The sequence below is a fragment of the Cryptococcus neoformans genome, chromosome 2, assembly GCF_000149385.1.
Source record: "Cryptococcus neoformans var. neoformans B-3501A chromosome 2, whole genome shotgun sequence".
Classification (NCBI taxonomy): domain Eukaryota; kingdom Fungi; phylum Basidiomycota; class Tremellomycetes; order Tremellales; family Cryptococcaceae; genus Cryptococcus; species Cryptococcus deneoformans.
The window spans coordinates 2109934-2136828 of NC_009178.1; the positions used below are offsets into that span (position 1 = coordinate 2109934).

The following is a 26895-nucleotide window of genomic DNA, read 5'->3' on the forward strand; positions in this document are numbered from 1 at the left end:
CGTCAAAACAAATCTTCAAAAAACCCGACCTCCACCTTAATTTTTTTTTATAATTAATTTTCGCCGCCACCCATTCATTACTCATCAGCCATTTGCTTGGCCATTTGGATCATCATAATATCTTCATTCTTCATCTATATCAACTACACAAAAATTCTTCACCATGTTCACCTGTATTTCATGCCGTGTCGCATTCGAGGCTGCCGATGAGCAGCGCGCCCATTTCTTGACAGACTGGCACCGCTACAACATGAAGCGTAGGGTCGCAAACCTTCCTCCAGTCGCTGCGGCCTCTTTCAACGAAAAAGTCTTGGAGAGGAGGGAACAGAATGCCGTCAGGACAGACCCTAGAAGTTTGGCCTGTGCCGCTTGCAAGTGAGTCTACGCTAAAAAATAAAAAAATGGAGGAGAGTAGGACGAAATACTGATGTGATATTAGCAAGCAATTCTCATCTGAAAACGCTTTCAGGACCCACGTTCAGTCCAAAAAGCATCGAGACAGAGAAGCCGCTGCCGCATCTGATGAGCGGTTAGGTAAAAAGCCTGTTCCCGCCCCCGCCAAGGTTGAAAGCGAGGACGATGATGGATCGGAGGATGAGGCGAGCGAGATGGATGTTGACAGCGAGGACGACGAAGAGGGTGACTTTGAGCAGAAGATGGCCAACCTCCGACGACGTATAAAACCCGCAGACTGTCTTTTCTGTACCCGCCACTCCGAGACTGTCGATGAAAACGTCGGTCACATGTCTAGTATCCACAGCTTCTTCATCCCCGACAGAGAAATCCTCATTGACCTTGCCGGCCTCCTTTCATACCTCGGTGAAAAGGTGGCTGTGGGTAATCTTTGTATCTTCTGCCCTAACGGCGGCAAGGAATTCGGCAGTTTGGAAGCTGTGCGAAAACACATGATTGACAAGAACCACTGCAAGCTTGCGTATGAGACGGACGAAGATCGTGCAGAGTTGGCGGACTTCTACGATTTCCAAGGTGACGATGATGAAGAAGACTGGGAGGACGAGGATGGAGAAGAGGTCGGATCAGATGAAGAAGCTACGGACGCCTCTGACAGACCTCAAAGACCTAAAAAGGCTAGCGTCGCACTGGCCGCTGACGGTCTTTCCCTCGTCCTTCCGTCTGGCCGTACACTCGGCCATCGTTCCCTTAAAGTCTACTATGATCAACGCTACCGTCCTTCGGACGACACTGACGTCGACCAATCTGCCCTCAAAGTTGCCCTTGTTAGGAAAAAGCTTGCAGACCCTTCTCTTGCACTTGTACCCGTTGCTGGTGGACACGGCGCGTTTGGTAGGGGCCAGCAGTTGATGAAGGCAAGGAATGCGGGCGAGGCCAAGTGGGCAAAGAAGCAAGGAAGGAATTTCCAGGACCAATCGAAGAGGGAGCAGTTCAAGACCAAGGTTGGGTACATCCACAACAGCCAAAAACGTGAGTTGCTGTTTGAAATGTATGGTCAAATGCTAACATTCTTTATTTCTTCTTTTCTAGATTTCCGAGATCCTCTTTGTAAGTTTTCTTTTGCTCGTAAGACTTTATCGGATACTGATACTCTGTTTAGTGCAATAATTTTCTTCTTCATATTCATTTCAAAATATATATACAATCAGATGCTTCAAAAGGTGGGCGAAATATTAAGGGGACAAGTATTGGCAAGACATCATGTAGACTATGCATGTACAAGCTTTTATCAGATTTGTAACTAGCGTCGTCTTTTGCATATATGGTCTACAAATAGGGTGTCTAGGGAAAGGCCGAACTAACGTGTTCAGTTTACAAGCTGGCACGACTGATAAGAGAATGAGCGGATCGGCAATTTGTTGAGAATAAGAAGACCGAAGAGCCGAAATTACAATACCCCCAGCATGCATGCCTCTTTCCCGGTCCTATAAAAAGTCTCTTCGGTGCAAATCTGACTTCTTCTTCTTCCCTACTACCAGTAAATCAATCAGGCTACTACAGACACTCGTCTAAATAATGTCCACCGGCGAAAGAATCGCCAACAAAGTCGCGGGTATCGCCCCTCCCCTCCCTGTCTTCTGTACGTGTCTCTGTCTTTTGCTCATCATCTCCGCTCACCACAGCCTGACACTGACGATTAAACTTTAAACCCTCATCTTTTGGATAAATCCAAAAAATGTAGCTCCGGCAATCATCTCCAACGGATTCGTCTACACTTCGGGGCAAATTGGTGCAGGCCCTGATGGCGAGCTCGTCAAGGGACCTATCACCAACCGTGTCGTACGTCTTGCCTCCTCCTTTCCACTGAGTTCTCAGTTATCAACTCATCCCAATCGTCTCCTGATCCACAGAGGGGTAGGGTGCATATGTAGACTGACCGCTGTTTATGGGTCTAGAACCAAATTATGGACAACCTCGATGCCGTTCTTAAAGCGCACGGAACAAGTTTGGAACATACCGTCAAATTCACCATCTTTGTGCGTTCGTTCCTCCCCTCGCGTTCACTTTTTTGACTAACTATGTTTCAATATGCTCAAAACAATAGATCACATCGTATGAGACATTCGCCGAGCTTAACGAAGCCTACTCCAAACGTATCCCTAGCCCTGCCCCTGCTCGAAGTTGTATCGGTGTCGCGTCTTTACCAAAGGGTACGGATGTTGAGATTGAATGTGTTGCCGTTTTGCCAAATAAGGCGAAGCTCTAGAGCTCTTAATACTTGAAAGTATTTACAAAGATTGTAAATGAAACTCCCTCGATTATGCATTACATAGCTTTAAACCCTAAAGACCCAATTGAGACATGTCTTGGAATACCAAAGCTTCTGCAACTTTATCTCCCACTCTGCTTTCTACAGCCCAAGCGCATCACCAAGATACTGCGTTATCCCACTAACATTCTCCAACATGACCTTCATAATCCTCTCCTCCACATTCTCAAACGCCTTTTTCGCCCTCTCCCTCTCTTCCTCACTCATATCTAAATCTTGGCCTTGCTGCACATTCGCCTGCTCCTCTTCTTCTTCTTTCAACACCGAATCCGGGATTGGCAATCCATACCTCTCTTCGAGAAGGTGTTTTTTTCTCGCTTGAGCTTCATCTGCCGTTTCTTGCGTTTGAGCATGAGACAATTCGGGCACGGCGAGCGAGATCTCGGCACGGAGGGTACGGGCGAGGTTACGGATAAGTAACGCCGCGAGAAGGGCGGCGCCAGTAGGTTGTCGACGAGCGTCGACAGGGGTAAATGCCCCCTGAACGGCTAGACGAACGCTGGATAAAGGAGGGACGGTACGATTGGTGATCTTGCGCTGCAAGACGGAGCTACTATGGTCTGCGATATGGCAAGAGATGGCGTCAGGGACGGAGATGGAGGATGGAGGCTGGCCGAGGGGGATATGGGTGAGGAGATGAGAGTACGTGCAGAGGTTGTGATCGCATGAGCCCCATTGGCATTGGGGTGCAGAAAAGGTTTGGAGATGGTAGTTGCTAATGTGTTCGAGCAGTTGGACGGGGTTGGTAGCTGAGTACCGTTGGGTGCATGCATGCCAGTAACATGTAAACCTTTCATCGTCATCTGTGTTTTTATTGGTTCTCATTAGCGATTCGACTATAAATCCAAAAAGTTTGACTGCACGTACCTGATCGCTTCCTGAACCCGACACCAGCAATCACAAACTTTTGCGCACCACTCGCATCGGTCCAAACTTTTGCGCTCGCTCCAGGGAAAGCTGCAGTGACATTCTTGATCACATCAGATGCACTCAACATTGGTTCTACGCAAGCTGGGTTGGTGAAGAAATCTCGGTAGGCGTGCCAGAATGTCACTTGAAGGACTTGGGCTGTCGATGAGTAGACGAATGCCTGGTGCATCCTACATACCAAAGTCAACTTGTTGTACATCTTCAAGTAGTGGTTAATGATTTATGACTCACCACTCGATAGACCTTTCGGGTTCTTTCATCCTGAAAAGCCTCTTCTTCGTCGCCGGACTAAATGTCGGTGGCTTATCCCCTACCTCATTGTACACCGGTCTACCTCCAGCCATGGGATCCATATGTCCCAATGCGGCCTCTCGTTCCTTCGTCCGCCTTTGATTAAGTTCCTCTGCTCTGCAACTCGGTCCCGCTGGGTTACGCACCATTTTCCCTCTCGTAGAAGGCGGTGGGTCAAGGGCATTCACCACCGGACGAGCTTGATGTTCGAGTAAGGCTGTGATGGATTTGAGATGATGCGGGAAAGAAGTATGAGAAAGTATGGCACGGGAGTGGATGGGATTTGTGGAGAGGGAGATGAGGATGTCAAGAGTCAAATCGAGAAGTGGGCCTGCTGGACGGAGAACGAGAAGCTGGAGAAGATGAGGGATGAGTTCAGGCGGAGGAGGGTGGTTATTGGGGATTGTCTGGCCCATCATCATGAGAGGGATAAGGTTGTTCATCATTGCGATATCGCGGGTATCAACAAAAAGCTGAGGGAAGACGACGCCAAAGATGTGCTTGATGCGGTCGATACCTGGCATGTCCACGCGCAAATGGGGGAAGATGGACTGGACAATGATGAGGATATGATGTATAGGCTCTGGGGTTCTCAGGCAAAGATGCTGGAGAAACGGTAGAGGCAAAGAGAAGAAATCGGCTAGAAAAGCGAGGAAGCTTGAGCTTGAGAGGATCTTTGCGTTGGGTGCGTTGAAGGATGCGTTTCTGAGGACGAGCAAAGAGTTGGTCGCCCGTTGTTCCACCTTGAGATCGTTCTCCCACTCTACCACCGCCCCCAGCGCCAGATCCCTTTTTCTGCGCTTTGCCATCCTCCCCTCTTCATCATTCTCGTCCCCCTCAAAATCCAATCGCCCAGCTTTCATCTCAAACACTGCAGCTTCCCTTTCTAGTCCTTCAAGCCACTTGGCCGGCCATTCCTTCAACGCGCAAATGCTGTCTGGCCATGCCTCGAGCTTGAACCCGTCCGACTGGTCGAAACTTGCGACAACAAGCTGCGGTAGCGCCCAGTCGACTTCAAAGGGGATGTTGGAGCGGAGGGCGAGGATGAGTCTGTTCTTAGGTCCTGGGTTGAGGTCGCGTACGTTTGGTGTGTAAGGAGTGATCCGGGGTTGCTGTGGGCGGTGGTGCGGGATAGGGGCAATAGTGCGGCCCGGCTGTGCTGCTACCGCGGGGTGGTGCTGCATTTTGAATCAAGAAGGGAAGAATGTGTGAATGAACGAGACAGCGAAAGAAATAAAACAAAGTGGAACGAAAGGATAAACAGACTGGGCGCGCAAGAGGCCCCTTATGTGAGTTTTTTCTAACCGGATTACAAATAGATTACAAGTCAACTTTTCCCAATTTCTAATGCGGCGTCCACACAAATAGTAATGCAAAGCTCTCACAACGGACAAAGCATATTTGACGCTCAGAGGGTATGCATGCTTGGCCAAGGGCAGCGTCAAGGTTACGAGTCTCGTATTGTACGCTTGATTGTTCTTTCTATACACGATTACACTTATTTGTAGACATGCTAATTTGCAGTCTTGGGGGACTTGAAACGGGGCCGAACCTCCACTCTGCTTGACCGGCGCTCATCTCCCATTCAAAGGCGCTTCGCCGCCATCAAAAACCTGTTCGTCGCCAACATTCAAGCCACGCCACCTGGCCAATAGTATTGGCTTTGGCTTTGTATTAAACTCGGTTTTATTATTAATAAGCGATGCACCGTGAAAATTGATAATCCCAATCGCTGCAGCAGAAACAAAATCCAGAGTTATCAAGGCCAGGCTGCATCAACACTAAAAAAGCCGGCACTAGCAATAAAAGAAAAGAAGCAAATCGAAAGTGTAAAAACCATCCTCCACCGAAAAAACTAGTCTACAAAAGCCAAGCTAATAAAAGCTGCTTAAGACCTCTCGCCTCGGAGACGACGGGCGAGCTGGAGGTCCTTGGGCTGGATGGTGACACGCTTAGCGTGGATGGCAGCCAAGTTGGTGTCCTCAAAGAGGGAGACGAGGTAGGCCTCGGAAGCCTCCTGGAGAGCCATGACGGCAGAGGACTGGAATCGGAGATCGGTCTAGAGGAGCCAAGTCAGCGCGGGCGCGTCGAGGTGCCAAGAATTAAAAGGCTGGGCTTACCTTGAAGTCCTGGGCGATTTCACGGACAAGTCGCTGGAAGGGAAGCTTCCTGATAAGGAGCTCAGTAGACCTAGGCGTGGCTGTTAGTCATCAAAAACCCAAGAGGCAAGAGGCAAGAGACTTACTTCTGGTATCGTCGGATTTCTCGGAGAGCGACGGTACCGGGCCTGTACCTGTGGGGCTTCTTGACACCACCAGCAGCAGAGGTGGTGGTCTGCTTCCTGGCAGCCTTGGTGGCGACTAAAGAGGCAAGTCAGTTGATGACCAAGCCAAAAGCAAGATTGCATAATTCCAAGACTTACGCTGCTTCCTGGGGGCCTTACCACCAGTGGACTTTCGGGCAGTCTGCTTTGTTCGGGCCATTGTGATAGATGTGTTGTGGTGTTGTTGGTTTGAAAGAAGAGTGGATAAGAGTGGGAAAAGACTTAATTGATGTTGTTGATGAGAAGTGGGAATATCTCGAGGGCCAGGGGTTTATATACTGGCTGAGATATCTTCCCGCTGGGCCGTGTCACCAGGAGCGAGTGTTTGTTTATCTCGGAGAATAGGCATTACGGCGTTATAGAAAATCCATAATTCAATTATTCATGAAAAGTCACGTGACTTGAGTGGATAAATCATTTCCTCCCTTTGTAATTCCCCCGTAAATAAATCAAAGTGAAAAATGAATTTTCCCAGGCACCGGTATTTTCCGTAACGCCGATTTGAAGTGTGTCCCCAGCTTGTAATCCCGTCTTTCCATCATCCCTTTGTCCACCCAGAGCGCTGTCCGTCAAACAAACATCCATGCATCCAGATACTGCATACAGCATACCAATTTATCTAGACCATCTCGGACGATTATCGAGTCTTCTCATCGACAACGCCTCTACGGCGCCAACATATCGTATCTGCCGAGCTCAGAAGCTAGCAGCCTACTGCGCCTCTGTCACTCGAAAAGGCCCAGTTCCCGACCACGATGTCATCTCCAGTTGTTACCTGATACACAAGCCATCTTTGTCTCTCTCATTTCCTCTATCAGCTTAACTAAAAGTTGAGAATAAATGGAATGGCTAAATGATGCGAGCATTTAAACGGGTGAAAAGGCTTTGAGGGATATTGAGATATGAACACACTTGCTTGATTGAGATCTGAGGAGTGAGGGGGCAGAGAACTGGAAATCTGGCAGCGTAATACCCTGGTAAGTCTTGTTCTGTGCAATACGAATACTGTGCCCGACACATCCTCCAGAATTGTTACTCGGAATTCGCGAATAGGGATTGACAGACATGCTACTACCTTTTGAACACATATCTAGGATTGGATCGCTGTTTTGTTGAAAGAGGAGCACTTCTACCTTCATGTGGGATTGCTTAGCCCAAACCCAAACGCGGCTGGCAAGATTTGGTCATGATGGCAAAGAAGATTGTTTTACACTCGACGCGTTGATGTGGGTGATATCGCTTTAATAATCCTCTTAGTAAAAAGACCAAAGTGGGCTTTTATTACGCCGTCGAAAGAGATTGCAAACGCCGCGCTCTTGAGCCGTTTTCTCATCGTCAAATATCAGCTCCCCGGCCGGAGTTGGATGACTCTGTATTCAGAAAGAAACCAGCATTCAGGTTCTAAAGGATCCTTTCGAGGGGAAAGAACGGAATGAAAGAAAAAAGCAGTGGATGACGTGCTTTTCGCTGCTGGGGTTTATTCCTCGTCGTAAGCCAATTCCTATAGTCAGTTGAATAAGCCTTATTTAGCCGGCAGTATCACAGGTTTTCATAGAATCTACAGCTAGCACTGCTTAATGGTGTGGTTTAATAGAATGTGAATGCACGTATACTTGTTGAAATTGTCGAACAGCTCTCCAACCAAGCGAATCTCGTTCACGGCGCGTTTGTTTCTGGGACAAGTTTCCCGCGACACATTAATTACTGTTCACGGTGGCAAGTTCCCTCGACGCGCAAGTCTGCCAAACCCATCACCAAGGATTATCAACCAAAATCAGAGAATACAGCCAAGACGGTATCATGAAACAGGACATTCATGTCAAAGAAGACTAGCGAAGACGAAGTAAAAAGATAGTGACACTAGCAAACTAGCGCACGATACAAAAAAAGCTCTACAACCCTACGCCACCACCGTTTACTTGGAAGAAGAGTACTTGGTGACAGCCTTGGTACCCTCAGAGATGGCGTGCTTAGAGAGTTCACCACTAAATACCGAATTAGCTTATGATGAAAAAGAAAACAAATAGTGACGCACGGAAGGATGAGTCGGACAGAGGTCTGGATCTCTCGAGAAGAGATGGTAGATCGGTGGTTGTAAGAAGCAAGCTTGGAAGCCTCAGTGGCAATTCGCTCGAAAATGTCAGAGACGAAAGAGTTAAGGATAGCCATGGCCTTGTTACTATTGTCCCTGTCAGCGCGTGCAAAGTCAAAAGAGTGGCAAAAGTGACACGCACGAGATACCAGTGTCGGGGTGGACCTGCTTGAGGACCTTGTAGATGTAAGAAGAGTAAGACTCGACCCTCTTCTTGGACCTCTTCTTGGCACCGTCCTTGGGAGCAGCAGAAGTCTTAGCGGCCTATGATACACGTCAGTTACAAGACACGACCAATGTCTAAGTCGGACGCGAACTGACCTTGGCGGGAGCCTTGGACGCGGCAGCGGGGGCCTTGGAGGCCTGGGAAGCAGGAGCCTTGGAAGCAACAGACTTGGGAGCCATTGTGATAAGTTGAAGTGGTTTGGGGGGTTTGGTAGTGAAGAGAGTAGTTGAGAATGCGAAAGAGTTGAAGTGATTGATGGAGGGGAAAAGAGGATGTGGAAGATGAAGGTGTGGTTTATAAAGGGTGGGTGGCTCGCAGGGGGAGAAGCTCAGGGACCCGTCGTCGTGTGGCCCGGGGACTTGTTTGCTGTTTTTTCGACGCGGTATCTAGTGACGCCACGACTTGTTTTATTTATTTTCACATTTCCCTTATTCAAGTGCCGACGTCACAGGTTTATTTTCCCAAGTGGTTGCGTCACCCGCAAAAAATAGCTGAGCGGCGACGTCACGACTTGTGTTTTGCAAACAACGCCAGGGAAACTCCCGGACGCCCCTCGCGCAGATTCCCCGCGAGCATTTAAATACCCCCATCTCTTCTTCTCTTTCCCCTCCATTCAACAAGTCTTTCCAACAACCCTTCTACTACTTTACCCACTACCCAACCAACACCCAACACTTATTCACAATGTCTTCTGGTGGCAAAGGCAAGGCTTCTTCCGAGACCAAGTCCTCTTCCCGATCTTCCAAGGCCGGTCTTCAGTGTGAGTCTAGTTGGTCTGCCATGCCCTTGATTATGCGCTTACTGGGCTCTCCAGTCCCCGTCGGTCGTATCCACCGTCTTTTGAAGAAGGGTAACTACGCCCAGCGAATCGGTTCCGGTGCTCCCGTCTACCTCGCTGCCGTCCTTGAGTGTAAGTCGCGTCTTGTACTCGGTGGCCACTGGGACAGTACACTGACGCCACCCTTTTAGACCTTGCCGCTGAAATCCTCGAGTTGGCCGGTAACGCTGCCCGAGACAACAAGAAGTCCCGTATCGTCCCCCGACACCTTCAGCTTGCCGTCCGAAACGACGAAGAGCTCAACAAGCTCCTCGGATCTGTTGTCATCTCTCAGGGTGGTGTCCTTCCCCACATTATGGCCGAGCTCCTTCCCGTCAAGGTGAGTTACCACTCTTCTCGTGGTTTGATCAGCAGCTGATGATTATCGTAGACCAAGGGCAAGGCCAAGGCTTCTCAGGAGGTGTAAGGGGGTTGCTTCTTGTAGTGTTAGCTTTTTATACTTCGTTTTCGCTATACTTCTTTGACTCTGCGACGATGCAGTGATGTTCCACATACATTTTTGTGTGCTCTAGCTATCTTGACAGTCTAGTACTGCCCATTTTTCTAGCCCTTTTGGGGCTGTCCCAATCTTCATTGTACACTTTTATTCCCTTGGTGGCTCGGGCGACGGGCAAGGGGGGCGGATGCGCGACTGACAGCATCTACTCGTCTCATTGCGTGAAGGATGCAAGCATGGAATTTTCTGGATATGCTTACAACTTTACTCTTACAGTGTCCCAAATGTCTTTTTTATGGGTTCTTTCGACCTCCGGCACAATTTGGGGTTGTTAACCTTGTTTTGTCTCTAGGTCTAGTTTCGCTCTATAGCATCACCGTGTAGACAAAAACGCAGACGACGCGTCGCGCGCTTCACTTGAAGTAATACTACCAGGCAATATCCGCATTATGGGGGAGGATTGAGAAATGTGTGCGATACCTATGTTGGACAAAGGCGGAACGATGGAAACAGATATGAAACCTCGAGCGAGTTCGGTCGTCGATCGTTTTCTTATCGGCAAGGAGCACAAAATTGGACGATACGCCGATGAATAGCCCGCCACCATACCACCCTTCGCTCAGCTATCGTACACATTCCAAGTAGGGTCATTCAAAACAAAGTTCTAAGGCTATCATATCATGTAGAAAGACCTCTTTTGTGACAATCTGCAACAGTGAATACGTTCAAGCGAACGCCGCATCCGAGATGCGATAAACATGCAGTACATGCAAATATACAAGCCCCTCATTGAGCAGTAAAACCCTATATCTAAGCGAATCTCGCCAACGCCCCAGTCTCCTGGACGATCTCGCCCCTTTCCACCTTTCTCTTCTTCTCCTCTGATGCTCGTTGCGCTGCCACCTTGGCCTTCATTTGCAACTATCCACAGATCGTCAGTTGTGGGGTTTATGATCGCACCAAAAACTTGGGGAGACTTACCAAGGAGTTGTCTACAATGTTTTTCTTCGCCTTCTTCCTCAAGTACCTCTTGGTACTACCGCCCTTGCCCTTCATCTTCCTCCTTTCCTTCTTTTCTCTTATTGACCTCTCTCCGCCGTTAGGGTCAGCCTCACCATCTTCCAGCCCAGCGTCCTCATCGTCAACACCCTCTTGCTCGGGCTCATCCGCCTTACCGGTAAGGCGCAATCTTTCCAACCTTCCCAACTGCCTAAAGCTCCTTCCCTCCCTCTCCTCATGAGTCTCCCCACCCCGTCCTTCACTAATCTTGCCCAAAAAGTTGGCATCCATTGTGATAAGCTCCGGTCGGACCTTTTCGAGGACACCACGGACTTCTCGTTCCCTCCTTCTTGTACGAGTCTCGAACAAGTCGGCTTCTGCACTGTCAAAGTTGGGTTCACCGGAACCAGGTACTATGAGGGATGATATTCCTCTTTCATGCCCGACACAGAGGAGATCGTCAAAGGGGCAGAAACGGGTGGCAGAAGCTGTCAAGCTAGGAAGAGGAAGGGTGAGGTAGGGAGATGGCGGGCGATGAGTGTTTTTGTAAAGGTCCTGGTAAACTGTCACACCGCTCTTTCCACCAACACTGAGCATACCCATGCCGGAAAAGGCAAGCGATGTGATTTGGTTCCTCGTTTTCCATTCTCGCACTTCCTTACCCCACATACGCCCATCCCAAAGCTTGACAGTACCGTCCATCCCGCTCGTCGCAACGTACCTCCCAGCACTGTGCTCACTTGGATCAACAGCAACACCGTTGACAGGTCCGCGATGAGCCAAAAGTTTGACATGAGGAGTAGTCATGTTGGGAGACCATAACGTCATGGTACCGTTGGCGTGACCGAGGTGGATGATAGCAGAATGAGGGTTTTGGGTCATGCTATGAGGAGAACCAAGACGGGTGGGGATTTGAGTTAACATGACACCGGTGGAGGTGTCGTGATATTTGAGATAACCGGCGTTACCCTGATATAAATGTCAGCTTGACTCAAGAAAAACTTGAGACGAGATACGCACGACAGTAGACAAGAGGTAGTGGAAAGGCAAAAATTCCATATGCGTAGGGTCGATATGTTGTTTCAGTTTACTACAATGACCATCAGTTCTTAACCTTTCCTGTCTCAAAGATTCCAAGCTTTACTGTAATTCCACGCCATTTTGGTCGTAGATAAAGACATATTTCTTCTGAGCCACAGCATAGTACGCCTCAGAATGGAGAAACTTGATGTCCCGAACAGTCTCCTTCAGGTGAATTTCGGAATGGAGTTTACCGGCTTGCCAGTCGAAAGTAGCAACATGACCGCGAGATGAAGCGATAGCAAGGTGTCTGCCGTTCCGAGTGTAATCCACTTTGTAGCTTCCCATGTCCTCCATTTTCAAATCAAACTTTTTCCCCCTGACGTTCATTGCCACTTCTTTCACAATTTCCTCCTGTTTGACTCTCCAAGTCTTCTCCCCTAGATCTTCATCCACCTCAATCCCACCTCTCTCACCTCCGATAGCCTTGTTTATCCACTCGTTCACGTCATCCCTCTCAACTTTGGCCCGCTTGTTGCCCACATCTTGCGAGGCGATTTTCGCCCGCAATTTCTTGTCCCCTATTCTTCCGAGAGTTCCATCAGGTCGGATAGGTGCTGAAGACGATCCTGTAGCGAGGTTGGAGCGGTGGAAAGAGTGTGGTAACCGTGTGCTGCTCAAGATGGATTGCGTCGAGGAATCAATATTGTCCTTGCCATCTCCACGAGCGACAGTCTTGTGGGAGGTCGGATGAGGAGTACGCTGATGGACCTTGCCTGGTCTCCCCTTCTTCTGGGGAAGAGGACCAGCAGCTGCTAAGAGGGCGTCCATGTTGGGAAAATGGGGATTGTTTGTGGATGTATGATTGACTGTTTTGGTTTTGTACGTATGCAAAAAGGTCTTCAACTTTTCTGAAATGTACAAAGGCGGCCGTGGGAAAATTGTTGTGTGTGTAATTATATTAATTCTGTGTGTACCATAAGCGAGATATGGGAACGGACTGAGATCGGGACAACTTGGCGCAGATCTGACAAGATAGCCAGCCATCAACGAAATTCAATCAACCGACAGGGTAAAAAAAATCTGTTTCTATTTCTTTGTGTTTGCTTTGCACAGGTATATTCTGACACCTTCTACCAAATGCCATGGATAAGTATGATTATCAAGGAACAAATGTTGCTCTCTTCTCTATTAATTGTACATTCAGCTGTTTTCCGATTTCACTGAATCTTCTTGTTGACTACTATGCGTGGGACCCGCGGCGGCTTGTTTCAAGCCAAATTTGCGCCGGCTTGTTTTAAGTGGAAAGTGTTTCAATCAACTCGATTTACTGGCTTGATTTGACCCTATATGGCGCTTAAATGAGCCTTGAGGTGGCTTAATTTCCGGCTCATTTCAAGAACAGTTACAAGCTCGTTTCGAGCTTCTTGCTGTGGTTATTTTGAGCAGCTAGTACGGCTTATTTCGAGCTCTTATTGGGATTTAAATCCAGTAGCTAATGGGTTTGTTTCGCTCGCCTCTATCTGCACCAATTGGTCACCAGAATATATACGTAGATAAATGCGAAATTTACACGATGCAGTCGAGCTGGACCCTATAATTGGTATGGGTTAAAGACCAATAAGGGGCACTAAATAGGAGCCTTTATGATGAAACACCCACTTTAAACATCTATCTTGTATATCTTTCCAAGTTTCTTCATGAGCTGATTAATCATTCTCTCGATCATCATCATTTACCTTCCTCTCATCCTATCGTCCCTCATGGTGCTCCATCCTTGTATGAATCCTTTTCTGCCATCGCCTTCACCCAGTATTAGCGTGGCATCTCAAAACTACAATTACGTATGATGGCCGACTGCTGTGGGTAGTTAATTGCTAAAACCATGACAAATCAGCAAAGCTGGAAAAAGAAGAAGGAATCTTCAGGTCATATTATACTAGGCATTCAAAAGCTGAAAAGAGCTGATCTTTTGTCAGGAAATTGAACTTAGTAGTATATCTCAGAAATACCAGTTTTGTGGCAGTGATGACGACGAGATCCTATTGTCACGTAGTGTCACGGGCGTCACGTCAGTCAGCTTAGCTGCCCTGCGCTCATGTCGGATGGTGTAGAACTCGACGAATGAAAGTGAAGGATTCACGCCTAGCAGAGCCGGACGGAGGAATTGCCAGGCTGACCGAACAGACGCTGGACTTGAGGAAGGAATAGCCAGGGCCTGAAGGAGCAGGAGCTGGACTAATGGCTGACTGGATTAAAAAAGGATGGAATGCTAAGAGGCAAGGTAGTAAGAAAGGACAACAGTATTGACTTTCTGAGGACTATGGAAATACCAAAGTCTATTGCTTTATATACCACCCTTTCCTTCTGCTTAACTTATCTCTTTAATTTCAGGATAAAGAAGATGATGTCGATTACTCCTGGCGGAGGCTGGGCTGTCGGACTGGAGGGATGTGGCCACCCATCAAGCTTTGGAGAGGAAGAAAAGAGGAGGCTGACCACCAAGTGTTGGAGAAGAGGAAGAGGCAAGCCGAGGATGTTTTGTTGATTTCGTTGCCGCATGAGTCTGAAGGTAAATCGTGGATATGTGAGGTGGAGTTTGGACAGGGACAAGGGGGAAAGAGTGCGTCAATCGATCCTATAGGCCGCAGATTGCGACTCTTGCATGATATTGTAGTGACACATATCATGTAAACAATTTGATGGGAGGTCGAACTGGATATTTTTATACAGGTCGTCAGTCGCATGCAGACAGCTATATTAACAGGCAGGGGGAGTCGGGCAGGCTTCAGACGTTTTGGTGTCTACGACAATGTGTGTGAAATAGTCGACACTGCAGTCACACATCATGCGCAATGATCATGAAGAAGAGCGTCTTCTTATTTGTTGAAAGGTGTCTATTATGGATGGTTGAAGAAAAGAAGAAAGGAACTATCATAGAATTAAAAGAAAATAACCACGCAACTCCGATCCCACCACGCCACAAACGATCTCCCTCAGAACTCCGTACCCTAGGCTCCCATCTTCTCGCTCATTCAATATTATTGACTGCCCAGTCGTCGGGGTATCACTTCCCTAGCAACAAGATGTCTTGATTGAAGGCCTCAAAACAGCTTTTTGATTGGACGAAAGTGCGAATCATAAAGCTCCATGATACAGTAGATGGCAGGCGAATGCATAAGAAGGTTAGTAAATGAAATCGGCAGCGAATCCGTGTCATTTGGTCGAAGGAAGTCACTCGCAATCCGTCGACCCTTCGTTCGTTGCAGCGAGGGACGGATATACTCTATTTTTGTTATTGTTGTTGTTGTCATGTTGTCATTCAACAAAATTGCGGCGATAACCGCCTGGATCCAAAATCTCTCTCCACCGAACGTCATAAGTAAACATCTGCGCGCTCTTTCCTCTTCATCGCAGAAATTTACCCTCATCCTCAGTGTGTTTTCCAGGGGAATAGGTCCAATCAACATGGGATTCTTTTCCTTCTTCTCCAAAGTAAGTTTTTAGTTGGTCATTGTGGTAAAGCCAAAGCTGACGCGTGTAGTCTTCGCCGCCGGACTACGAAACGCTGTTGTCCCGTCTGGCGACTGACATTGCAGAGGCCAAAACTAATCTATCTGAAATTCGCCTGCGTGAGAGGCGCATTGCCCTTCTTGTATATCTTTATGGATTTGCAGGGTGGGTGTTATGGGTTGGTTTATGGTGGGTGCAGGGCTTGGGCATTATTGGAGCGACACAGGATGAACTGCTCGGGAGGATGATTGGTCTGGCGGGGGTATTGGGAGGGCCTGTAATGTGAGTTTGGCTGGCAATGCTAAAATGGAAGCACTTACTTCGTGTAGTATTTATTTCTTTAATCGCGTGATTCATTTCTACTTCTCCCGCCAACGAGTGCACGAAGGTGGGTTCCATGAGACTCTTTTTCTTTCGTGTGGCTGCTGGCTCATCTGCTTTACGCAGAGAAACACCTTCGCGAGCTCCTTACCGAACAGCGTAAACAACTCGAAGAGATCAAGAAGGCTACCAATTATGACTCTACTCGAAAGCTCATTGAACGTTATGACGACCCTACATCTAACCTCGGACCCGCTGTCGGTGGCGGTCTCAAGACTACTCCACAGAAACCTGGCAAAGTGACTCCGAACCCTTCGCCTAAGGTTGTTGGTCCCGGAGGCACTCCCAGAGCCCCTGGTCATCTGATTGGTGCCGGTGGTACACCAGGACGTGAGTCAATACATTCCCTCTGTAAGGTGAAAGTTCACGAAGTCGATCGCAGCTCTTCGATCAGAAACGCCTCTGCCTGTTCCAGCCGGTATCTCTCCTGATCAAGCGGCTGCTTTACAAATGCAAATGGGTGCTATTCAACCTATACTGCCTACTCCTGAAAAGAGGTGGTATGACCGTTTGGCAGATTCTATCTTGGGTGACGATCCTTGTAAGCCTCACGGTTTTTTAGCCCTGTGTGTAGAGTTGACCGGCTCAATAGCTCAAGCAACTCAGAACAAGTACGCTTTAGTGTGCGAGAAATGTTTTAGGCATAATGGCCTTGTCGGGGGCAAGTATGAATGGGAAAGAATGCGTGAGTATTCCGCCCGTCGTTATGAATATATCTTTGTTGATAACGCTGCCTCTTAGAATGGATCTGCCCTAGTATGTCTCGTCATTTATCAGGAAGATTACGGTTAACAGCCTTATAGAATGTAATTACCTCAACCCTGCTCCTATCTCCCGACTCTCCAGCTCCTCTGGCCCATCTCAGCTAGCCACCCCTTCTCAACCCTCCAAATCTCAATCTCAACCACAAGTCACCCCATCCCATGTCCAACGATCGTCCGCATCTCCTACTGCCTCCAGAACAAGAAGGCCGCCGGGCGGTGAAAAGGGCACACCAAGGACTTCCAAGCTTGCTCAAGAAGTATTCAACGCTTCTGATGAAGAAGCTGAAGAGGAAATGGATGTTGATGAACAATGATAACATCATAGGGTATCCAGGGTAATAAAGGAGGTGTATAGGATATGAATAAATGAGCTCTACATGCTCTAGAATATAAGAACTAAGCATTTTCGAATAGAGCATGGCATGATAAGCAAGGTTCTAATTGCTATACGTACAGCGATGCCTTCTCTAATCCAACGTGTACTAATTATATATATTTTCAACATTCTAAAGCAAATCCGCTCCAAAAAAATGTTGTGATTGTCCTAGTCCTTGACTCCTGGTTGTCCTTCATCCTCGGAATGATATTCCCCGCCTCCAAACCATTGACTTTCGTCAAGTTGGACTCGATCGTCTTCAGCGCCGAGCTCTGTTGAAAAGCATTTAGCCCCCTTCGTCTTGACCTGCTATCCGCCATCATCCTCCAAATCCATATCATCCCTCATCCCCCTCCCCCGCTTCCTTCTCATCTTCATTATAGTCATCGCCATTGCATTCTCCAAACTCATCCTCTTCGCCTTCTCTCCAGTCGTACTCCAAAAGATCCTCGCCATTATCCAACGTCACGTCTTCTTCTTCCCCTCCTTCTCTTAACCGCTTAACTTCCTCTCTCAGCTTCTCGATGTACAAATCCCTCCTATCCACCCTTTCTTGCAGTTTACCGATATATTCATTCCCAAACCTCAAAAGCGCGACTTTGCTTACGCCCCGATTAGGGTTATCATCTGGTACAAGAGAAGACTTGGGTAATAACCTCGGTGCTGAAGAGCCTGGGATAGGCTCGCCGGATAATGGGTCTAGAGCTTCAGTGTTAATGGGTGGAAGTAAGAGACGGAGTTCGTCGAAACCGGCTTTGAGAGAATCTCGGCGCTTTTGTTCCGCGGCTTTGTGAGATATTTTGCGGTTTTCGGGTTCGGCCGGGGCGATGGCGGCAGCAGCAGCAGCGGCGGCTGCTGCTTTAGTAGCTATAATATGTATGTCAGTCAGATGCAGGAAGTTGACGGAGGATTGAAGTGACTTACCTGATCGTACACCAACAGTTGTCTGAGGTCGCATAGCCAAAGTTCTTTTAGTGGTTCCCACCGGTACAAGCTTACTTCCTGCCGTCTTCTTCCCCACTTGACCACCCGTTTTTTTCTTCCCGGCAGCCGGCTTGCTTGTACTTCCAGAAGATGTAGCAGCTGTGACTGTACCAATCGATGAGTTTGACTCGCTCGAAGTCTGAGACTTTGGTAGCGGTACAGACTGAGATCCATGCTTCTCCACGGAACCAAGGTTCATTAGACTAGCTGGAGTCATGGGTAAGACACCCTTCCGTGCCTTGGGTTTACCAGTCGGCACCGGTGGTGGTGGCATAATATGGCTGAGATCGACAGGGGAAGGAGTAGAGGTCGATGAGACAGAAAGATTGGATTGTATCTGTCGGTGTTCGATTGCCGGCGGAGGCAGACCTGAGTTCATAGCAGCAGGTGGCATAGATGCGTCAGGATGATACTTTTGGATTGCTGGTGAGGAAGGAATGGAGACATTGCCAGAGCCAGAGTTGCGGTGGTGCGATCGGTGATGCGTGGGTTTGAGCATCGGCGAAGGGCGTGATTTGAAAGGAAGGGATTGTCTGTGAGGACCGGTACCGGCACCCTGAGGATAGAGAGCTGGGGATGATATTATGGTAGAATTGCCAGCTGTGGAAGCGCTTGTCATGGAAGGTGACTGATAGCTCGGTTGTGGAGGTTCACCACCAGGTGTGCTGTTCCCACTGTTGGTGCTATCGAGCATACCCATGAAGGCATGAAGATATTCGGAGTCACCCCTGTTCACTTCATTTTGAGGGTTGAGAGCAGGCGAAAGGGTTTGATTGGCACCTCCTGTAGAACCAATGGGATTGAGGGCGGGGGAAGATAGAGCAGTGTTGAGGATACCGGATGTGCCAATATGCTGCGAGCCATAGGCAGGAGAAAACTGTTGGCTGTGACGGCTAACATGGGACTGGTGAGAGTAGTTGGTGGCTTCAAGAGCTGGAGAAGTGAGGGGTGAAAACATGCCAGTGTTCGAGGATGAAGGAGTCATGCCGGGCGTCACCGAAGGTCGAGGACCTGTCGATGATGGACCATTTAGCCCAATGTATGGTGAGGTGGAGGCTGCCATAACCGCAGCAGCCGTTGCCTGCATCTTGAGCTGTTGCCGTTGCAGTAATCCAAGTTGCTCTTGAAACTGCTGCTGCTGCCTTTGCAACTGCTCTAAGGGACTCCTCGTCGACATAGAAGAGAATGAGTTACGGTGGCCGTGAGCATTGAACGCAAGATGTGATAAAGGCGAGTCGTATACGGATCGGGAGCTCGGGTGAGCATTGTGGACAGAGAGGGTTTGTTGCTCAGAGTGCCCATTGGGCGATGAATGCAGTTCATCAAACGCAGGCGAAGCCAGCAATTGCCCAAGCGGGTAGGTCGGATTTTGGATATCAAAGCCTAAAGGAGACTGCATGTGAATAGCTTGAAGCTGGAATTGTTATTAGCCTTGGTATATTACCATATAATTCTTTGACAACTCACTTGCTGTTGTAACAATGCGGCTTGCAAAGAATCAAAATCTTGGAGTTGATTTTCCCCATCATTACTGTGCCCCAAGCCCCGCAAAGCATTCCCCGTATGTTCATCTACTTCCATTGAGTTCAAGAGATCCTTGGAAGATCTTCTTTGTTCTCGGAAAAAAATTGAGTTTTGTCTTTCATTGCTCGTCTGACCCTCGGCATCGCCGCTCTGATCGTGTTGGCGGTGACTCGATTGACTTGAATTGGCTTGTGGCGAGTTAGTATCTGAGATGGAGCCGTCCAACCCAGTTAGAGCAAGAAAGTCCAAAGAGAATAGCTCTTGCTCTTGGTGTGGAAAGGAAGCTGAAGGAGAATTCAAATGGGAGGTTGACATTGTGCCGATCATCCGCTGCCACTCCACGAACGTGTGAGGCTTTTGAGGTCTCGAAAGGTAGTTGTTATTGATGGGAGGCGCCCAGCATTACCAGAACTTGGCAGAGTGTTGTATTTGCGGCTGTGTCGTATTCTATGTGATTCTTTTGGGAGAAAAGAAGGGGGAAAGTTGTGAAATGGGCTGTAAGATATGGTCGCGGGAGCACTTGCTTAATCTCGAAATCATCTTTCCAGAACGACAGTTAGACCACAACCGCGAATTACCATATCGGGCAATTCGATACAAGCATGATTCTGTCCGCCACTATATCAACCCTTACCCGCTCTGATAAAAGTCTCTCCTTTTCCACCCCCCAAAACTCCTCCCCAGTCTGCATGCATCCTATTGGCAGACAGTGGGAGCACGACCATTTTACAGCGCCAATGGAATGGTTCCCTGCGCTGTTCGATGTCTATAATAGCCGCCTCGCTGGACCAAACTAATAGAGCGGTGATAGCCGACTGAGCGTTCCTTTTTATGTTCATCTGTTAGTCGTGTGCACGTTCGTGGCGAATGGCAAATCAGCATTCTCTTCTTCTCTTCTCCTTTCCTGTTTCGTTCGGCTCTGCTATCTTCGGACCGTAGATGCTCGACAAATATCTCGGTAACTAGCGTATTGTTCGATTGCGCTTTGCTACGGGAGCGCCATTATTATCTCTGTCATCCACTTCATCGTGACTAATACCAATGTGGCTTGCGGTTACTCCGCCCGGCGAACCGAAAAAACCATATTCCGTGCTTCTTTACAGGCAGCTTCGGGCCCTTTCGGCAATGGAATAGTTAGGTGGAGATTTCTAAAAGTGTTCTGTTGTGTCTTTTTGATCATATCCCAGAGTTCGAGTTCTCTCGCGAAAGAAAAAAAAAACACGACGCAAGAGAGATGAGCACTGAGCAGAAATGGAAGGATATCATGTCGTGCCTTGCGTCTCAATCATTGCCTGTTAACGACAGGACAATCTTTCGACCGTCCTTATCCTATTATTGCTTCCCTTTGCCTGTCGCTATAAGAAGGGGATGATGATGCATAGCCTTCAGAAATGTATGGAAGTGCAAACAGACATGGGTTCGCCTTCTTGCCATATAGCTCTCCATAATTATCTGTCAGAACATTTTTGCTTGTGTCGTCGATCGCTCCGCGACAAGTAGATCCGTTCCTTTGATAGCATGCAAGCGGTCGGAAAATCCCCGGAGTTATTAGTTCCCGCTCGACTTGTTCGTCCGTTGTACTTCTGTACAACTACCGAACTTGTTGTTGTTCTCAATTTCTTTTGAACAAGAGATCCATCACATCCTTTCATCAGTTCCACACAAGTCAACCGCAAATTTATATTCCACACAATGATAGTCAGCTGTAATTCAAAACCTAAGCATCCTTGAAGCGCAGGTTGTTTATCCAAGCAATCATCTTAGCAAATGACATTTGCGGATTATCGGTATATCTTACAGTGAACCAGCCGTATAAACACTTCTATTGCTATGGCAGTCACTCCTCTAATTGATGGCGAAAATCGCTCAATTGACGCTCGGTCGATAGTGGTCCTCATCGTATTCTTTGTTGTTAGTGAGTCAATTCCATCCTTTAACTGTTGTGGAGCACCACTTACTTTGGGGAACGCTAGATGCGTTGGTTATCTGGCCGGTGTATATCCCCTTACCCTACTTCATATCTCGACCTTGTAGAAAGGTTTGGGCCAAGATCTCATTGAGCAAGAATTCACATGATGAGCAATGCAGCTCAAAACTCAAGCAGCCCGAAAGACGGCAGCCTGTTGGCACGCTCGAGATGAATAGCCACGAACTGCAAGGTGGCCTGCCAAATACTCCCATCGAAAAGGACGAGCGGTACCATATACCTCTTGACTTGCGTACAGCCCCTGTCGTAGGAGTACTACTCATTTTGGCATCCACCTGTATTCCAGGAGGAGTAGTTCGGCGAGGTATTATTGGCAGCGGGGGCGTGAAACCATATGATATTATGGTTTTATTTGTTTGTTTTGTGGGTTTGATTCAAAATACTCTTTTTTGGTATCTAACGCAATCTTATTTCAGGCATACATTTCACTTTCCCTCGACGCTACAGGTTTCCTTCGATATCTTGCATTCCTCGTCGCCACCAGGTCATCTCGTGGAGATCGCCTCTATACCGCTTTCTATCTTTTCTTCACCACACTTGGTCTTATATTCGGTAACGACCCACTGATTCTCTCTGGCACACCCTTCCTCGCGTACTTCACGGATCACGCTTCTATCACCGAACCAACCGCTTTCCTATTCACCCATTTCCAGGTTGCCAATCTCGTCTCGGCATTGTTGGTATCATCCAACCCAACAAACCTTGTACTTACCTCCGCGTTTGGTATCAACTTCCTCAGCTACTCGGCCTGGCTTGCACTTCCAACTGTTACCTCTGTTGTCCTCTACTACCCTCTTGCTCGGTGGTGTGTATATCGGCGAAAAGGACTAATCCCACTGGCCATTCACCCGCCTCCCATCAACCCCCGCGAAGCCTTGTTAGATCCTGTGGGTGCAATTTTTGGAGCATCAGTATTTGTGATCACCATTTTGGCTCTAGTTGGACTGAGTGCGGGAGGGCTGCTGGAAGGAAAAGTGGGAGTTTGGACGGTTACGGCGCCAGCGGCAGCGGTGATCTTCATCAGGGATGTAGGGAGGGATTTTTTCAAGCACAACGAGGAGAGCGAGGGGGTGATGAACGTAGACGAGAAGCATCCTGAATTCCCAGCATCTTCAACACAGGCAATTGCACACTCATCGCAAACAACTGCCTCCGTTGCCCCTCAACCAACCTGTTCCGCCATGTTTCCGACAGTAAAACGCATTGTCTCTCATCTGCCTCTTGCTCTCGTCCCATTCGCATTCTCGTTTTTCATCCTCGTCGAAGGCCTCCAACATACTGGTTGGATTGCGCTTTTTGGTAGATGGTGGGGAGAGTGGGAACGTGTGGGTGGTGTGGCTGGTAGTGTATGGCTGATGGGTATGCTGAGCATTATTGGATGCAACGTGAGTCTTCATCTTCTTTTTATATCGTTGTATTACGGAAAGATAGAAGACGGCTTACCAGTACATTAGATATTTGGAACGAACATTGGTGCTACTATTCTTTTAGCGCGTGTCATCCAATCGTGGGCAACGACACAAACAGCAGTATCTGACCGTTCCTTGTACTCCACTGTATTCACACTTGCCGTAGGCAGTAACTTTGGCGCATATTCTTTCGTGTTAGGCTCTTTTATTTCGAGATCTACTATTTGCGTTTGCTAACGAATCACAATAGCTTTTCTGCTTCATTAGCCGGGCTCTTGTGGCGGAATATCCTGTCTCAAAAAGGAATTAGAGTAACGTTGCGGCAGTTTATCAAATGGAATACCTTGGCGGTGATGGTAACAATGCTTATTGGTTGCCTTATCGTCGCCGGGGAGGTCTGTGTGATGTATAAGAATTAGAGAACCTGTTTCAATACAAAAGATTTCGTTCAATTGTAAATAGCATTAGAACTTTTTCTTAGATTTCATTGTGGCATATGCACCAAGACCGGCATTACATCAAAGTAACTCTAGAGGCTGTCAGCATGGTGCATCACATGCTGACATGCTTATTCTGCTAATCTTCCACGAAAGGGAAGTGCTGGCATTGTTATGTACATTTTGATGAAGGTGATTAATAAATGTGTGAAATAGTACAGCGGGTTAATAGTTGTAAATAGCGTGGGGGATTCGTTTTTGTATGTCAGGCAGCAGATAGCAGGTTCCTTCCCTGAACGGTGTTGATATAATTGCGATTATGCCCTAAAAACAATAAGTTCCTGTTCGTATAACGGCTAGTATGCTCGCTTGTCACTGGATGATTGTCAACCCGATCACAGGATTCGCGGGAGATCGGAGTTCGATTCTCCGACAGGAAGTTCCCTTTTTTCCCTTCCTCCGTTCTTTATACTTTTTGACTGTTTTGGAACGCACTTACGAATTTTTTTCACTAGAGACTGACGGCAATGAAAGAAGCCATTACTACATCTTTTAACAGCACATGACATGCAATATTTACTTACAATTAAATTAAATTGATTGATTGGTGCGAAAAGGTGGAACCAGCTTAGCTGTACGTACGATCGCGTGCAAGTGTGACGGAGCTAGGGACGGTTGTGTCTTGTTGATTCTTGGTTGGCAGGGTGAACATGATAAAAACCCACGCAAGGTAAACATAACTGCATTGGTTCTAAGCATTATAGTCTCCATACAGCACCCCCTTCCGTTCCCGAAAATAGGAGAACAGACAGGGAAATGATGGCGCGTAACGGCATAAGAAGGAGCAGACGCCTTATACTGACAGCGCAGTAATAAATGATTCTTTTACTTTCACTAGTCAGATGCGACCAACAATCCAAGTCAAGCTAAAGAATGCTCGATTAGTACCACAGTAAAGGACCAATTGGGGATCCCGGGTCCTTTTTCGCATCTTTCCGGTATCTGGAGTTTTTTTTTACAGGCATGAAAGTCATTCATCCTACCATTGTTAATGAACATTGCATTTCGAGTGTATAGAAAAAGGAGATAGAGTTTATCATGACTTCTAACCCTGATCAGCCTCGTTTTACAAGTAAATGACCTCCCAAACGGACTTGACCATCTTCTCCGCTCTGGCTTCTGCAGAACCTTCATCTTCTGACTTGGACATCTTAGAGATGACAGTGGCGTTAATAAGGTCGGAAAAGGGCATGAGCTGTGCTTGATACTAAAAAGTGAATGGCTGATTAGCGACGGCTTTCTTTTCGGCGGAGATAACCAACGCACCCTCCTGACAAATTCTCTATACCAGCCCCACTTCGCCCTGACTCCCCAAAGACCCTCCTCGTCACTATCCAACAATGTGAGAACACCCTTAAGGCCCTCACTGGAAGTGGTGATGCCTTCCTCTCTCTCGGCAGTCCAGGGAAGAAGAGCAAAGATGAAGTGCTTGAAAGTGGCCAAAAGGACCTTTTCAAGGCGAGTCGACTGGATGTCGAGGGAGGTTTGGGCATCACGGGCTTCCTTAGAAGTTTCGGGGCGCGAGTCTGAATGGACAATTAGAAATTTCTACGCTATAATGACATGAATACACATACCCTCATTGGTATCGTCCTCGACATTGACGTCTTCACCTCGCTCCAATTGTTCACCAGCTTTTCTAGCCCTAGCTGCCTCATCCTCTCTCTCAATGACCTTCAATCGCCTTGAGATAGCCTTGACACGCCCAAGGTGCTTTTCCAAGCACATTGACAGCACCTCCCACTTGTCACCATCGGTCCATCCATCACCCTCCTCGCCCTCGGCCTCGTCATCGGCAAAGATCCATTCGACAATGTCGATGCCCTCAAGAATGCCGTACTGGAGGTACTTGTCTAAAGTCACAAGTCGCATCTCGCTTGATCGACGCCAGTAGGAATTTACGGCATCGAGAAGGATACGGCGGGAGGCAAAGTCGGGAGTGAGGAATCGGAGGACGTCACTGTATCGTTCAGTGGCGTTGAGGAAATGAGAGAAAGATCGAGAACCGAGATGTGAGATGGTCTCAAAAACCATTTGACGAACTGCGGGGTAGAGAGGTTCACCGGGACCAGAAGAAGCATTGGGCATCTCAGTGATGTACTTGATAATTTCAGTACTAGGAAGTTTCTGTCTGATCTGCGAAAGAAGGGCAGCAGCTTCGGCATGAAGAGGGTGGTCTGTGAGTTTGTTAGTACACAGTCAAAAGTCACCAATACAAGTACTCGCCATCCTTTTCATAAGCCCAGAAAGGATCAGGTGCCTCGGGGGAGATCACGCCAGCACCTTCCGCAATCATAGGCTCGGGAAGAGTTTCCAAGATACGGTCGTAGTATGATAGTCTGACTTCAAGCTCAATGACTCGACGCATGAAGGCTCGACGAGGGTGAGAGGACGGAAGCTCAAGGTCAGGAACCCTATCGATGGATGTTCAGAGTGGCTATCCCGGTTCCAAAAAAAGGGGGGAACGTACCATTCCTTCCACATCCACTGGAAGCCGAAGTTACTCAAATGAACAGAGAACCACTCAGCCACCCTCCTGACTATCTCAACATCCAGTCCCTCAGTGCCCAGAAGACTAAAGATCTTTCTCATGGAGCGACCAACTGGAGGCGCTACAGTGTTAGGACTGGCTTTACACAACTCGGTAATGACGGATCCGTAATAGATAAGTTTATGATGAGATTTTGGAAGAGTAAGCATAGCGCCCAAAAGAGTAGAGACGACGAGAGATTCAAGAGACCAAGTAGAAGGGGGAGGGGAAGCATCCTCTGGGAGAGGAACGATTGGTTTGAACGTGTCTCGAGGAAGAAACTTGCGGAGTTCCAAAAGGAGACGAGAACATTCTTTGCGATTGACCTCGTAAAGGTTGATGATGTCGAGAACAAGGCTGCGAAGATACCATCCGTCGAGGGTGCTTGGTGAAGGAACGACCTTGAAAACTCATTAGTCGTGGTAGAACTCGAGCTCATGGCTTGACTCACCTCGTCGGCGAAGAATGAGAAAGTTCCAATTTGTCCCTCGCCAACATCCAGCTCATCGCTGTCGACTTCGTACAGCTCGGGGGGCATGGCGACCTCTTGAAGTTCGTAAGGAATAGGTGCTGTGGGACCGGGTGTCGGGACAATCTCCCTCAAGTATGCAGGTAAAACGGCTGATGGTTCCCAGTTTGAGGCCTGGAAAGCCCGCAGAGCTGCCAACAAGTTATCGAGGTTCTTGGTAAAGTCAGTGGATATATCTTCCCTGCGCATGCTTGACTTACATCGCTGTAAGTGGGGTGCTCCTGGCCGGCAGGAAGGATCGGTGCCAAAGGGTCTTGGAGGACCTTTGGTTCATTTCGTCGACCAATGATGTACCCTTCAATCTTGCTGATGAGTGCCTCAACTTCACCGACATTGGTCTCAACCAAAGTGTGTGCAGACTAAGAGGAATTGGTAAGTTTTGATAAACGCGATGTTGGATGTAAACGTACACGAATAAGACCCTCGCCAACCGCTCGTACAGCTCTCTCTGACCTGTCACCGCCCCCGCCCACTTCGTCAAGGACGTTGAGCAGGTTGTCGTA

General features: G+C 48.0%; 11 protein-coding genes across 12 annotated transcripts in view; 5 read left to right on the forward strand and 6 right to left on the reverse strand.

The window, feature by feature from the left end:
• Positions 1 to 163: 163 nt before the first annotated feature.
• On the forward strand, positions 164 to 1581 carry CNBB5100 (hypothetical protein; the record flags this gene model as incomplete). Its single annotated transcript, XM_771889.1, has 4 exons — positions 164 to 375; positions 440 to 1443; positions 1504 to 1521; positions 1574 to 1581. The coding sequence occupies 4 exons, from the start codon at positions 164 to 166 to the stop codon at positions 1579 to 1581; spliced, it is 1242 nt and encodes a 413-aa protein (XP_776982.1).
• A 408-nt stretch (positions 1582 to 1989) lies between these two features.
• On the forward strand, positions 1990 to 2680 carry CNBB5110 (hypothetical protein; the record flags this gene model as incomplete). Its single annotated transcript, XM_771890.1, has 4 exons — positions 1990 to 2053; positions 2156 to 2253; positions 2370 to 2450; positions 2519 to 2680. The coding sequence occupies 4 exons, from the start codon at positions 1990 to 1992 to the stop codon at positions 2678 to 2680; spliced, it is 405 nt and encodes a 134-aa protein (XP_776983.1).
• Positions 2681 to 2824: 144 nt separating this feature from the next.
• On the reverse strand, positions 2825 to 5148 carry CNBB5120 (hypothetical protein; the record flags this gene model as incomplete). Its single annotated transcript, XM_771891.1, has 3 exons — positions 2825 to 3546; positions 3611 to 3843; positions 3905 to 5148. 3 exons carry the CDS (start codon positions 5146 to 5148, stop codon positions 2825 to 2827), a joined length of 2199 nt encoding a protein of 732 aa, XP_776984.1.
• A 704-nt stretch (positions 5149 to 5852) lies between these two features.
• CNBB5130 (hypothetical protein) lies at positions 5853 to 6447 on the reverse strand (the record flags this gene model as incomplete). Its single annotated transcript, XM_771892.1, has 4 exons — positions 5853 to 6023; positions 6085 to 6154; positions 6210 to 6324; positions 6387 to 6447. The coding sequence occupies 4 exons, from the start codon at positions 6445 to 6447 to the stop codon at positions 5853 to 5855; spliced, it is 417 nt and encodes a 138-aa protein (XP_776985.1).
• Positions 6448 to 8202: 1755 nt separating this feature from the next.
• On the reverse strand, positions 8203 to 8784 carry CNBB5140 (hypothetical protein; the record flags this gene model as incomplete). The annotated part of the gene is made up of 4 exons (XM_771893.1): positions 8203 to 8272; positions 8323 to 8466; positions 8522 to 8643; positions 8701 to 8784. 4 exons carry the CDS (start codon positions 8782 to 8784, stop codon positions 8203 to 8205), a joined length of 420 nt encoding a protein of 139 aa, XP_776986.1.
• Positions 8785 to 9289: 505 nt separating this feature from the next.
• CNBB5150 (hypothetical protein) lies at positions 9290 to 9849 on the forward strand (the record flags this gene model as incomplete). Its single annotated transcript, XM_771894.1, has 4 exons — positions 9290 to 9365; positions 9420 to 9515; positions 9575 to 9762; positions 9814 to 9849. 4 exons carry the CDS (start codon positions 9290 to 9292, stop codon positions 9847 to 9849), a joined length of 396 nt encoding a protein of 131 aa, XP_776987.1.
• An 840-nt stretch (positions 9850 to 10689) lies between these two features.
• On the reverse strand, positions 10690 to 12729 carry CNBB5160 (hypothetical protein; the record flags this gene model as incomplete). Its single annotated transcript, XM_771895.1, has 4 exons — positions 10690 to 10800; positions 10861 to 11847; positions 11899 to 11968; positions 12023 to 12729. The coding sequence occupies 4 exons, from the start codon at positions 12727 to 12729 to the stop codon at positions 10690 to 10692; spliced, it is 1875 nt and encodes a 624-aa protein (XP_776988.1).
• A 2637-nt stretch (positions 12730 to 15366) lies between these two features.
• Positions 15367 to 16870, forward strand: CNBB5170 (hypothetical protein; the record flags this gene model as incomplete). The annotated part of the gene is made up of 8 exons (XM_771896.1): positions 15367 to 15393; positions 15443 to 15693; positions 15741 to 15799; positions 15859 to 16122; positions 16175 to 16333; positions 16385 to 16477; positions 16534 to 16548; positions 16596 to 16870. 8 exons carry the CDS (start codon positions 15367 to 15369, stop codon positions 16868 to 16870), a joined length of 1143 nt encoding a protein of 380 aa, XP_776989.1.
• A 399-nt stretch (positions 16871 to 17269) lies between these two features.
• Positions 17270 to 19767, reverse strand: CNBB5180 (hypothetical protein; the record flags this gene model as incomplete). The annotated part of the gene is made up of 3 exons (XM_771897.1): positions 17270 to 17799; positions 17857 to 19309; positions 19384 to 19767. 3 exons carry the CDS (start codon positions 19765 to 19767, stop codon positions 17270 to 17272), a joined length of 2367 nt encoding a protein of 788 aa, XP_776990.1.
• Positions 19768 to 21270: 1503 nt separating this feature from the next.
• On the forward strand, positions 21271 to 23255 carry CNBB5190 (hypothetical protein; the record flags this gene model as incomplete). Of its 2 annotated transcripts, XM_771899.1 has the most annotated exons (5): positions 21271 to 21355; positions 21414 to 21790; positions 21844 to 22812; positions 22882 to 23030; positions 23087 to 23255. In XM_771899.1, 5 exons carry the CDS (start codon positions 21271 to 21273, stop codon positions 23253 to 23255), a joined length of 1749 nt encoding a protein of 582 aa, XP_776992.1. The 2 variants fall into 2 exon arrangements, with proteins under 2 accessions (XP_776992.1, XP_776991.1); XM_771898.1 differs by lacking the exons at positions 22882 to 23030; positions 23087 to 23255 and having other exon boundaries at positions 21844 to 22881.
• A 1144-nt stretch (positions 23256 to 24399) lies between these two features.
• CNBB5200 (hypothetical protein) overlaps positions 24400 to 26895 on the reverse strand; it is a gene marked incomplete at both ends in the record, with an annotated part of 3313 nt that continues 817 nt past the window's right edge. The window contains 8 exons of the mRNA XM_771900.1: positions 24400 to 24540; positions 24600 to 24859; positions 24911 to 25510; positions 25560 to 25747; positions 25804 to 26264; positions 26315 to 26545; positions 26593 to 26751; positions 26803 to 26895. The exon at positions 26803 to 26895 is cut by the window's right edge and continues 63 nt beyond it. Of these exons, the coding sequence (XP_776993.1) occupies positions 24400 to 24540; positions 24600 to 24859; positions 24911 to 25510; positions 25560 to 25747; positions 25804 to 26264; positions 26315 to 26545; positions 26593 to 26751; positions 26803 to 26895 (2133 nt within the window). The remainder of the gene's footprint in view (positions 24541 to 24599; positions 24860 to 24910; positions 25511 to 25559; positions 25748 to 25803; positions 26265 to 26314; positions 26546 to 26592; positions 26752 to 26802) is intronic.